This window comes from Tachysurus vachellii, chromosome 1, assembly GCF_030014155.1.
Source record: "Tachysurus vachellii isolate PV-2020 chromosome 1, HZAU_Pvac_v1, whole genome shotgun sequence".
Lineage (NCBI taxonomy): Eukaryota > Metazoa > Chordata > Actinopteri > Siluriformes > Bagridae > Tachysurus > Tachysurus vachellii.
Genome location: NC_083460.1, coordinates 18,162,688 through 18,175,499, shown reverse-complemented (window position 1 = coordinate 18,175,499; position 12,812 = coordinate 18,162,688). Strand labels below are relative to the sequence as shown.

The 12,812-nt window shown below is 36.3% G+C and overlaps 2 protein-coding genes and 1 pseudogene across 3 annotated transcripts in view; 1 reads left to right on the top strand and 2 right to left on the bottom strand.

Moving 5' to 3' along the window:
* hnrnpl2 (heterogeneous nuclear ribonucleoprotein L2) overlaps positions 1-12,812 on the bottom strand; it is a 192,676-nt gene that overhangs the window by 39,835 nt on the left and 140,029 nt on the right. The window lies entirely within an intron of this gene.
* LOC132849533 (protein NipSnap homolog 2-like) lies at positions 123-7,375 on the bottom strand. Its single transcript, XM_060875561.1, has 10 exons — positions 7,253-7,375; positions 5,893-6,032; positions 4,717-4,762; positions 4,201-4,295; positions 3,191-3,261; positions 2,834-2,974; positions 1,752-1,783; positions 1,365-1,459; positions 1,195-1,278; positions 123-1,099 (listed from the first exon to the last, which is right to left on the bottom strand). The coding sequence occupies exons 1-10, from the start codon at positions 7,339-7,341 to the stop codon at positions 1,035-1,037; spliced, it is 858 nt and encodes a 285-aa protein (XP_060731544.1). The 5' UTR covers positions 7,342-7,375; the 3' UTR covers positions 123-1,034.
* Positions 9,310-10,277, top strand: LOC132851784 (succinate receptor 1-like; annotated as a pseudogene).

Sequence of the window (12,812 nt, the reverse complement as noted above, 5' to 3'; positions counted from 1 at the left end):
TACTGATCATAGAGATATTAAAATATATTCTAAAGTAATTGTGTTTGGAATCATTATTAACAGTTAATAACAGTAATAACGGTTTCTCTGAGTTTTCTCATTATAAAAATGACACCGTCCTATAAATTAGGGAACACTTTATTGTACAGGATCACTTCTTGTACATATTGACAGATGGTACAATTTAATAAATCGCAACTGAAAAAAAAAAAGCCATTGAGGTCTGAGCTCAATATCCAGTTCACAGTAGTCTGCAAAATATAAATAAATAACAACCGTAACATTTATAACGGTGCAATAAGACCAAAAAAACAAGTTAAAACTCTGCATGCAGGTTTATATTATACATGCCATACAGTACAAGGATGTTCTCCAAACCCCACAAAACAGGAATGAGTTCAGATACAGAGATGGAGTGTTTCTGTTTATACATCTTCAGTATAAACTGAAGTAACTGAAGTATACATCTTCAGTTTCTGTTTATACATCTACTGATCCCTGAATAAAAAGTTTATGTTTATATATTACATTTTTACCATCTAGCACATTTAAAGTGCATTTACAGTACTGTGTAGATTTGAGTCACCACTTAGCATTTAGCAGTAAAGGAAAAACGAACAGACCTTTGTATAGAGCTGACTGAAAACAATACAAATAAGCAAATGCAGCACCACTGTGAATAATGTGTTAATAATAGAACATTTCAAGCTTGAATTTCAATCAACCTTGAATTCTTTTTAAATGCATGTATATATTCTACTGACTTGGGCCACAATGCTAAGATTTAATGCGTGTAAAGACACATTGCTTATCAGGATGTTAAGATGTACTTTTTTGTGACATCATAAATCAACTCATCTTCCCCCTCAAGGAGATCAAAGTTCATATCTGGACGTGTTTCTTTCAATCCATTTATAATTTTCAACTTTCTTGCTGGTGCAGATTTGGAGTACTTTTTTAATGACCAGAAAGAATAGTGAAACGGATTAAAACACACGGCTGTGAGCCGTATTCAGCATCGACGATCGAAAGTGTTACTTCAGGGGTGACGCCTTCATCGGAATCATCACCCTGGACTCCATGTGCTGAATCAGGGGAACTTAAAACAGAAGAGACAGGAGAACAGAAGATTTCCACTTGTAAGATGATGTGACGGTAAATGTTGTATGTTACAGGATGATAGACTTACTGTACCTGTGTAATAGACCACTTCATTCCAGCCCTCATGTTGCCATACTGCATTGCGAGTGTCCTCTCTGGACTGCAGGTCTTTGTACGCTGACAGAAGTGAAGAGAAACACTAAGCACAGAACTTAAAAGGAATAACATCTTCATTGTTAATATTTATCATGAAGTTTGCTCACCCCATAGATGATGGACCATGTAAAGACTTCCTATCTGAGAGAAAAATCCACCGACGGCCTCACGGTTATGCTGCCGATAGCGAATGGCTCGAGCCCTGAACAAATCGTGAAGCTTTTCAATAACGTAGAACAACATTCATCTGATTCAAGGAGTATTTAGTAACAAAATCTAAAATACTGTTGTTATAATGAATCTAAAGTATTAGAAATGTTATAATGAATATATCAGGATATTTTAATATTACATTAATAATATGAATGTCCCAGGAAACCTGTTGGATCGTTGCTTTCTAACAAACATAATGTTGATCTGACTGGTTTAACATCATAAAGATTTTTATCTTTACACCTGGGAGGAATTGAGGATTCTTGCTTAGACTTTCTTACCAGTAATTCCCCCATTCGATCATGGTTCCTGGCTGGAAAAGATAAAGATTATGGTTTGTTACATTCAGCAATTGCACATTGCATATTCATGACAGCATACGAGGACTAGTTGACTCACTGACATCACATGGCATGATCATCGTTTCTTTAGACGTCCTTAAAGCAAAAGCAAGTTCCTTGAAATTGAGTAATGAACAGGGTCAAGCTGATGAAATGACCAACATTCACAGGAGATTTTCCACTTAAGAGTGTGACCAAAAAGTGCATCTGTGTTGCAGGCAAAAGGAACCTTAAGCTTCATTCAGGTCCATGGATATGAAACTAGTCATGAAACTGTAGCTGCAAAGCTTGAACTACATGTCATCTGTAGCATACGGAAATCAAGGCTCTTCGGGAACCAGTTCAACCTTCTGAAATGTTGAAGAAAACCCAAGATGGAACAAATGATTTGGGATACAGTGATAACTTGTCGGGGTATGATATCAAAATGGTCTTGAACACTTAGCAGGCAGTCTACAGTCTACAGACCCCTGTCCAAACCAGACCTTCAGAGTAAATCTTGGACACTTATACCTAACATGGGTGTGACCTGATCTCATACAAATGTAGTACAAGGAAGAAAGACTCTGTAGATGTTTAAACATGTATCCAGGGCGTGGTGTCCTTAAGACGGGTCAAAAAAAAAAAATCCCAGCATGCAAAGCAGATTGCAAAGGGCTGATCTGCATCAGGCATCTGGCTAAGTGTATAAACCAAGATAGAAGAGATTTGCCCCATATCCTGGCTCAGTTGTCACTCAGTCAGCTCCCTTACCATCAGGTCAACATCCACAGATGTACATCTACACATGAAAGGAAGGTTCCAATGCTTGCAGCATAAGAGGCAAATTATTACCACGTGCAATGTAATATTAGATGTCCTCACTTGGGAGACATCAAATTAGGCTCAATCTAGAGTTTCTCATATTATACCTGTATACAAAAACAGCCTTCACCCTCAACCAAATGTATTGAGCTATTGGTGTAAACAACCTAAAATTAAATGATCTGGTGAAATCCTCAAAACAGACTTTTGTAACTCACTCTTAATTGGTACGATCGAAGTTCATAGATATTTGGTCCATCACGTGGAACTGGTTCATTCCAGAAACTAAACTCCAGCAACAGCTGATTGCGGCGAGAGAGCAGCATCTTCCCTCGTTCCTTTCTGTACTCCAAAAATTCCTGTCAAGTCCAAAAGGATGTGAACGTTCATCAAGTGCACTAAATAAACTAGAGAAAGTCAGACATCGTGTAGCTGGAAAGGTGCAATTAAAGTATTAATATTGTAACGGTTATAATGACTAGAAATGTATTATTGCTTTACACTAAATAAAGTCAACATGAGCGTTTAGTGTTAACTTCACAATTAATTAAACCGAGATACAAAGTGTCATCTACCTTATTGTTTTTCAGCTTATTCATGACTTCAGTCAGGGCTGGATAGCCTCCTCTATACCTCCACAGATGGACTACACACAAAGAAATATACAGATCAGTTTGTAAGCCTTAATAATGGGCACAGAAATGTTCTACCATATGTTTCCATGATCACCTTTTAGTAATATTACAACAAAAATCATTGTTCTTAACATTATTGACCTTAGAAATTCTGACTCTATTAGACAGGATCAGGACCAGGCTATATTTTGTAGGGAATTTACCTTTCTAATTAAATCCCTCACAAAATATTCACCTTCTGTCACATACTTAAGGTTTACCTTTTTTCAAATATGTGGCAAAGAGATCGTTTCATGGGAGGTTGCATTAGGTTGGTGGCTTATTTCTGGCTTTATGGAAAGCATTTGGTATTTTTCAGCTGATTTATTTACTACAGTTACAAAGTTTAAAAAGTGAACATGAGATAAACTGCTGTAATTAGTCAGACTAAGAAAAGTAAACATCTTCTATATTTAGTGAATACAGAATTTGACTACTAAAAGTGAAATAGTACCATTATACAGTATACTATATTCTATTTAACAATAATTGCAAGCTGATGGTAAAGAGATTTAATATAAATAATAATATTAATGTCAGAAAATCAAACTGTAATGGCAGGCTATTTGCTATGAGTGTCAACCAATGGCGTCACTATAAAGTGAAAAATAGACAGTCCAATAGACTTTCACATACGTCTCATTCACCAATATGTCTACACTAATAATTACGTATGTCTATGATTCAATATGGACCAAATCATCTCCAAGGTATAATCACACACCTAGACATCACCTCCTATGAAACCCTGCACTGCTTTTCACTGAATACACTATTTAACAGCTGTACACATATCAAATGACCAGGATGAATAAAAGGGAGCCCAGATTAACAGAAAACTCTCGTAAACCCAAATCTTCCTCCCATTTTTGGGGTTTGAAAGAACATGGTGCTTATCTGCAAGGTCCTACCAGCCTGGTCTTGTTCTCCATACCAGGTGTTCCATGTTCCCACCAGCTCACAGGGGTAGTATTTATCCGCATGGATCGAAGGCAACACATCCTCACTGTGGGACAAAACAGAGATCATCAGTTATTTATCGTATTAAAGCCTGAATATTGGTTAAAGGACGTTAGGGGTGAAAGCAACACATACTAACATTTAACATTCCGAATCAACTACCTGTTTTTAGATCGTTCAGTCTGTGTAACAAACTATTTTTAAATTCATTTTCTCAAAATCACTGTTCCTGAAATGAGGTTCAAGAATAGAGTGCAGCAGATTCCTGCTCCTGTCAATCATCTCCCAGGAATAGAACTGATTATGTTTCAGATGGAGTTTCACTCCACAGTGCAGAATATCAGGTCAGTCTCAAGGGTTTCTGAAGGTAATTGTTGATTAAGAAAACGGAAATAGAGCAACGCTTTGTAATTAATCCCCTGGAACACTTGAGATAGGAACAAAGAAATGAGAAATTCGGTGCTTACCAAAGTTTGTTATAAGCATCCAGACATTCAGGCTTCACATTGTGAACTAAAATGAAGAAATCATTCATTATTATTGACACTGTTAAAAGTTTCACTGCTTTCTTTTTCACATTAATTTACTGTACTATAATCAGTCCATTACAGTAATTACTGTAATAGCTCTTACTTTTTGTCTCTTCTTGTTAATTACTCTAGATTTATTATTTTTATTTATTTGTCCCCCAATGGGGCAATTGATTGTGCAACAGACAGTATAACAAATCACACACAATACAATACAAAGCTTGCCTACCATGCAGGCATAGTTAAAATAATAAGAACAATAATCAATAAATAGTAAAGTTATCTTTGGTTCTTTATAGAATTGAGAAGCAGAATGGCTGCAGGCACAAAAGAGTGTTTATATCTGTTGGTTCTGAATTTTGGGAGTTTAAAGAGTAATCCCGATGGCAACATCTGAAATTCAGCCTGTAAGGGATGAGAATTATCTGACAGGATAGATTCAACCTTTCTTAACATCTGCTTCTGATAAAGTTCCTCCAGACCTTTCTGCATAGAACCTGTGATGCTGCTGCTCACCTTAATTAACCTCGAAAGGGAGTTTTTTGTTTTACAGTGATGAACCCATAGCAGCAGATTAAGGAGAAGGTAACAACTGACTCAACAAAAGACCTGTAAAAAAGGGTCAACAGGGTCTTATCCACATTAAACTTTGCCCGCTTCAGATATGATGTTATACCATTCTAGATGTGGTAATGTTTTACATGAATAAAGAATAAGCTGTATTTTGCCAGGCATTAGGTTATGGTTATGTTTAGCATCATATCATGTAAGAAATAGAAAAGTTATCATTGGTTGCTTTGCTGTGTTGTGAGATTTTCCTTGATGTTAACGTGATACCATAAAGTGAACTTTTTAGTGTGAATCTTTCACCTGGACACCTTCAGATATCATTTACATACATAACTGAAACTTAAGGACTGCTGATACCTTTAAAGCTTTACACTAAAAGCTAAGTGAAAGCATCCCACAAGCACCTTCCCAAGCAAATAATACATCTAACTGGAACCTTAATTTCTAAGCGTGTATGAGCTTAGACTGAATTATGTCGCTAAGTAAATATTAACAATGTCATGCACAAATGTCTGACAAAGTCAAACAAAAACTATTACTTACATTGAATTTTATAAAGGTTGCTTTCTTCCTTCTTTGCCAGCAGGTGAGAGTGAGCGTCTTTTCTTGGGTCCACTTTACGCACAAACAGAGATTTAAACCAGCTCTCCTCTCGATTTCTGTGACTGGATGCTGATAGCCCTCTAGGATTAGACGTTACAATGATGTGCTTGTATTACAGTGATGTATTGTGAGGTACCAGAAGTATAAGAAACCCTAATTATATCTGATAAAACATCCAACATGCCTCGACTAACTATCAGTTATCACTAACAATAAATAAATATAATAAAATATAATAATACAACAATGCGTTAAACTGACATCCAGTCCAGAGTTTACACGACCCGAGTCTCCTGAGCCACAACCCATAACATAACACAACTTAAATGGTATAAACATTTATTGTCTCATTTTGTCCAGTAATAAGGGAGTTAATGAAATGAATTTATTAACGATGCCAAAATAATGAAAACAGTAAACTGCTACTACTGTTTTAAAGCAAGCAAAAGTCCCTTTATACACTTCTCAATAAGAGCTTTAATAAACAACAACAACAACAACAAACCTATTAAAAAGTGCCCTCATTCATGGCCAAACTGTCAGGATATAAAACAAACCCTGATCCAAATACATCATTGTCATTATATAGTGATAAATAAAACATATAAACTAAAATACATAACTAAATAAAATACGTGTCCTTCAGAAGCGTCTAATGTACTGACTTTCTCTTATTCGTGAGGTTACACTAATCAGAATTATTATACAAATGAAATGCATTAAATGGTTTATATTTAATGAGATAATGTGAAATATTCTTTACTTGTATGAGACAGCAGAGAGACAGCAGTGAGACAGAGAGACAGCAGAGAGACCAAGAGATAGAGAGACAGCAGTGAGACAGCAGAGAGGCAGTGAGACAGCAGTGAGACAGAGAGGTAGAGAGACAGCAGTGAGAGAGACAGTAGTGAGACAGAGAGAGACAGAGACAGAGACTCATTTAAATATGAGACAGAGACACAGAGACAGCAGTGAGAGAGACAGCAGTGAGACAGTGAGAGAGCAGTGAGACAGCAGTGAGACAGAGAAAGTAAGAGAGAGAGAAAGAGACAGTGAGATAGAGACAGTAGTGAGACAGAGAGACAGCAGTGAGACAGAGAGACAGCAGAGACAGACAACAGAGAGACAGAGAGAGAGCAGAGAGAAAGAGAGAGACAGCAGTGAGAGAGACAGCAGTGAGAGAGACAGCAGTGAGAGAGACAGCAGAGACAGCGGCCTGGTGTCTGATTCACTCCAGTATCTTTCTGTGATAATAAAGTGTACAATCATACAAACTGTAACACAGATAAAATGTTCCCACCTGATCACATTAACCTGACCGTTCGTCCTGATTCTGTATTTCGCCGAATAAAGGCGTAATAAACAGCGCTGAAGGTCTCCGGCCGCCATCTTCACCCACAGGAAATAAAGAAAAGGGTAATGCGCGCTTCGTCCACCACGGGGCAGTGGAACACATGTGCTGATGTTTAGTTACATGTCGTGAACGACGTGCATAATTTCATTCACTTTTGTTCTTTTAAAGTATTTGTTCAAATTCAGAGTTGTATAGTTATTTTAATTGGCAGACTCCATTTCATGTTAAAGATCTATATTTACACCTAATATTTATGCCATTAGTTTCTAAGTGTATTTTAAACATTTACATAAGTAAACAATTATGATGTATTATTTTTATTTGATGTTGTGCCACAATCAAAAGAAATTTTGGAATAAAAGGAAAAGGTTTTAGAAATATATCAGTGTGCAAATGGTGATAAAGTCATTTATAAGGCTCTGTCACTCCACACATGGAGAAAGCTTGGAACAGTGGTGAATATTCCCAAAAGTGGAGAAAATATCTTTAAGAGCACATTGATGAAACATCTAATAGGTCCCTAAGATCCCAGATGAACACCTGAGGAACTGCAGGTCTTGTCTCAGACAGGATCGTTGCCAACACCTCGATAACCCTCAGCAGTAATCTTTTATTAGTCAAGGACATTTGTGAGACTCATTTGTGAGATTTGTGAGACACTGAACACATTTTCAGATCACTATAAGTGTTTCTGTTTGCACTGCATTGCCACACTGATTGAGCAACAATAGTACAGCTGGAATCAAACCTTACTGTATGACACTGTAAGAAATAAAAAATGCGTAGTGTAAAAAAAAGACGATGATGGTGAAGATCTTAATGAAGAACAAGAAGTTTATTCCAGCATAGCAGTGACAAAATACCTGACGTACTTTGGGTTCATCGGAGTCAACAAGAACCCAGAGCAAATCCTGCTCAAGCATTATATACTGTTTTCCCTTTTGGTCATTTAAATGAAGTTCCGCTTTGAATGTGTGTTGAGTGTAAGAATTGAATGTCTCCCAAATGGCTGGGCTAGACCTTGTTGTCTAGCTGATTGTCTTTAAATGTTAATCATGGTCACGTACACCTTGTCTTTGTATTGTTACAATTGTTATCAACCTAGTGGTCACTTTAAATGGTAATCACGGCCACGTATACCTTGGCTTGGTATTGTTATCAACCAAGTGGTCACTTTAAATGGTAATCGCAGTCACGTAGACCCTTTGTTCGTGGTGATGCTTAATGTCCTGCTGCCGTTCCCATGTTTATAATTGAATCAAGTTTATACGTTTAGAGTCCTAAACGTATTACCTTATGATACTTAAACCTTTTTAGGAATGAGCTTTTTTAGATGTGTACCTTGGAGTGGAATTTGGGTGAAATTTCTGTAATTTCTTACAACACATTCACAAAAGCTCCATCAAACTCAGTCAACAATTTTGAGTCAACAAAACTTACCATGTTTCCATCTACACACAGGTCACAGAAATGACAATAAGCAAATCAACAGGAGTGATAAGACCAGAAATGGAGCAGGAACAGAAAGAAGAAGCAACAAATCCATGTGTCATTGCATGATCTGGCTAGATAAAAATAAATATAGCGTACATGTTAGCCGAAATGATGAGGCTACAAATGGGTGGTGATTTTAGTAAAGGGAACCATAAAAACTGACTCACATCTGGAGTAATTACACCAAAACAACACAATGGTAAGAATTATTTAAATATACATCATTTTAGAAACATCATTTGTATTAGATAATATCTACAAAGTAATGATTACCAATACTGATAAAGGCTATTATATATTATATATAATCTAATAATTGGGTTGGAAAATGATTAAAGCTCAAGAACCTTATTTACTTATAGAAAGAGATTAAACATTAGTCTTAAAGACTAAAGCAAGGTTTTATATAGCAGTGTTACATTTATCCACCTAATGCTTATTTATTAGCTTAATTATTGATCATCACATAATTATTTTATCTAAAAATCAAACTTTAGTATTAGTTGGTTATGAAAGTATTGTTAATAACTAACCTTTACAGGGGTCCTTTAAGGGCGCTTTAAGCTTTCATTGGCTTTCATTACACAAAAGAGTTTACTTTACTTTTTTTTACTTTAGCATTTTCTGATATGGAAATATTCTGTTTTAGGTTTCACCCAGAAACTTACCTGAGCTGTCCTATAACTACACTACACTTACAACCTGAAGAAATTCAATACTGCACTCTGCATGATAAATCGTTATATCCTCCATGTGAACCTGTACTCCAGCATCCTTTTCATGATGTGGGTAAGTGTGGACCGGTTCTTATTGCTGTTTCACCCACAGCGAGAACACATCCTGTTGACTCTCAAGGCCTCACTGTGCATCACCATCCTGAACTGGATCTGGGTGACTGTTCAAATCGCTCCTCTCGTCGTCTTCATTATCCAGGACTTGAAGCAAAATAACTGGACAGTGTGTCATGATTTTGCGAGCCTGGGAGTTCCCCGAGTTATTCTGATCTACAGCATAGTTCTCACTATAACTGGATATGTGATGCCACTGGTGGCTTTGTTTCTAGCATCACAAAAGATGGTTTCTGTACTAGTAAAAAGACAGGAAGTGCTTGGGACATCTTTCCAAAGGCCAGTAAGAATTGTGAGGTCTGCAGCAATCATATTCCTGTTGCTCTACACACCTCTCCATGTAATGAGAAATGTTCGAATTGTGTCTCGGCTTCCTGAATTAAATTTCTCACAATGCATCATGGATTACATCAATGCAGTTTATACAGTCACACGGCCTATTGCATTTGCACACAGTGCCTTCAACCCTGTGTTTTACTTCCTCATGACAGACAGTTTTAAAGAAGCTCTGCAGGACAAGTGGAGGCAGATTAAAAGGATGATAATGAGAGCATCATAAACAAGTCTGACCCAGACAAAGACTGCACTGATAAACCCATTTTATTTTACTCAATTTATTTGCTTTTAATTGGACATTTATTTGAAGTTATGGATATAAATATTGGTTGACCATTGATTGTTTATAAAAATTCAATTTTTGGTCAATCTGTTTTTTTTAAATATAATTCCATTTATATATATATATAGGTCATCTTTAATGAATATACATATAGCTTGTCACATTTGTTGAATGTCTTTTGTGTTGTGATGATAATCCATGATATTTCATAATATTAACTGTCTGTAATTTATGTAAAACAAATCCTGGTATTTTGTAAATTTATATAAATTTTCTGCATTGCCAAAAAATCTAGAAACATAAAAAGAGTTATTTGTAGACATGTCTGTAAGGTGACTTATTAATTCAGCAGTACAGTTCTGAGAACAGCAAGTATCAAACAACAAGGACTCAGCAAAGGCACATGCAGGTATAAATAGGTGGTGTAATTAACAAGACAGGAAGAACAGGGGCCTGTTTCAGAAAGGAGGTTCAACCAACTCTGAGTTTAAACTTGAACTCTGAGTTGACAAACACTGAGATGGGAAACTCTGAGTTTTCGGTTACAGAACAGCTGAAATTAGTTATTTTTATCAACTCTCAATTGACTGACTCTGACTGACAACTAAAAAAAGCCATTATCAATGGAGCGCAGATATAACAAGTCACCATGGCAACAGTGTCAGACAAAAAAAAGTCTGCATATTTCTCACCAGCAGAACTGCAAGCATATGGAGAATTTGAACACGTATTAAAAAAAAAAAGCAACACTGCTGTATAAAACAATAGTGGATTTAACATCAAAATTTAAAAGGTGTATTTTTTATTTAAAAATATCTATCTATATATCTATATCTATCTATCTATCTATCTATCTATCTATCTATCTATCTATCTATCTATCTATATACATACATATATACCTTTAAAAGGTATATTTTAATGTAAACTTTTCCCTTTAGTTACACACTTTGGTCAATTCAAGGATAATTCATACAATTGTATATTGTTTATTTGACAGCATTAGAAGTGCAGTTTCTTGTCTGTCCTTATTGTTCAAGTGGTTGAGATTGATTTGGGATTTAGAAAGTAATTAATAAGTAAGTAGACCAAATTAGTAAGTAGACCAATACTTTCTAGAGATAGTAATTATTACATTAATCTAATTAGACTTTTTAAAGATGTAATTTGTAGTTAGTAATTAAGAACTATTTTAGAGTAAATTCCCAACTGTTATAATATCAGAGGTGAAACCGGAAGAACAGAATTTTATTTTATCAGGAAACAACACAAAAATGGTCAGAAAGCGCTTAAGAGCAAGGCACACTTTCCTGACCGCTCTGCAAACAGTAGCCTTACTAATATGTTCTGCATCCCAGATGTTATACACAAAACTATTTGCAAAGAAACGTAAGGCAACACAAAGCATCTGCTCGGATGTAAGAGCACGGCCGCGATGGCTGATGTAAGGATGGATGAGATTCGGTGGCACCCCAGAAACTTTTAATAGGGGTGGCCAGAGGAGGCCACAGCAAATCTTGGGGTGGCACAAAAAAAAAAATCAGTTTAGTGTGTGTTATACTTATTTAGCTTTGTTTCTGGTTAATGAGCCAGTCAATCTACAATCTTTTTTGGTGGCTGCAGCGTGTGCTTCATTTTATTTATTTATTTATTTTTCATGTCATGAACTATTGTGAATTTCCATTATGCATTTAAATTCAAATTCATACTAGGGGAGGCCACAGGGGTGGCCACAGGGGTGGCCAGAGTTTATACAGGCGTGGCCGTGGCATCTTATTGACTGTAAAAAAAAACGTTACCGCTCAAATAAAAATGCATAGGGATATGACAAAAAAATCTCTCCGGATGTAAATGTAACTCTCTACAAATTAATTCCATTCCCTTTGATACTCTCTACGTAACTGAAATGTGGGCAATGAATGAGGTGTTTAAACGTCGTTTCCTCTTTAGGGGAGGAGACCGATAGAAACTCTGGGTTTACGGAAGAAAACCCGCTCCTGACCAGGTTATGTTCACAGAGTAAGTTACTATGGTAACTGACTCTGAGTATAAGTTACCTCTCTTTCAGAAACGGGCTTAGCTTAACCTGCTTTCTCTGGTTTAACATACCTCCTTTTCTGAAATGGAAAACCCAGAGTTTCCCTCATTTCAGGGTTAACATACTCAGAGTTTTCACTTAACCTGCTTTCTGAAACAGGCCCCTGATGTTCATGCAGATAATGGTCCATGCCAGCATGACAGCAGATCACTGTAGTGCAGGCATTCTGACCAGAATTGTTGGCCAGATCTCAAACCTGAACTGGAAAAGATGAAGTACAGCATAAAGCATTCAGATCATCAGAGGGATTGGCAAGAGCAAGACTATAGTAAAAACACAAATTAAAAAACTTTAATTTTGTGGACCTCAAATCAAATCAAATTAAACAAATTTTTTATTTGTTACATACACACACATACAGAGTACGACATGCAGTGAAATGCTTTTTGCATCTGTCCGGTATTCAAGTATAAAAGGAATGCAATTAGGGATAAAAAAAAAAAAAAA

Coding starts and splice junctions, on each gene's coding strand:
- LOC132849533 (XM_060875561.1), bottom strand. CDS start 7,341: ATGGCGGCCGGAGACCTTCAGCGCTGTTTATTACGCCTTTATTCGGCG. Junction 1,460..1,751: donor ATCGAATGGGGGAATTACTG/GTAAGAAAGTCT, acceptor CGATTTGTTCAG/GGCTCGAGCCATTCGCTATC. Junction 1,279..1,364: donor CATGGTCCATCATCTATGGG/GTGAGCAAACTT, acceptor CACTTCTGTCAG/CGTACAAAGACCTGCAGTCC.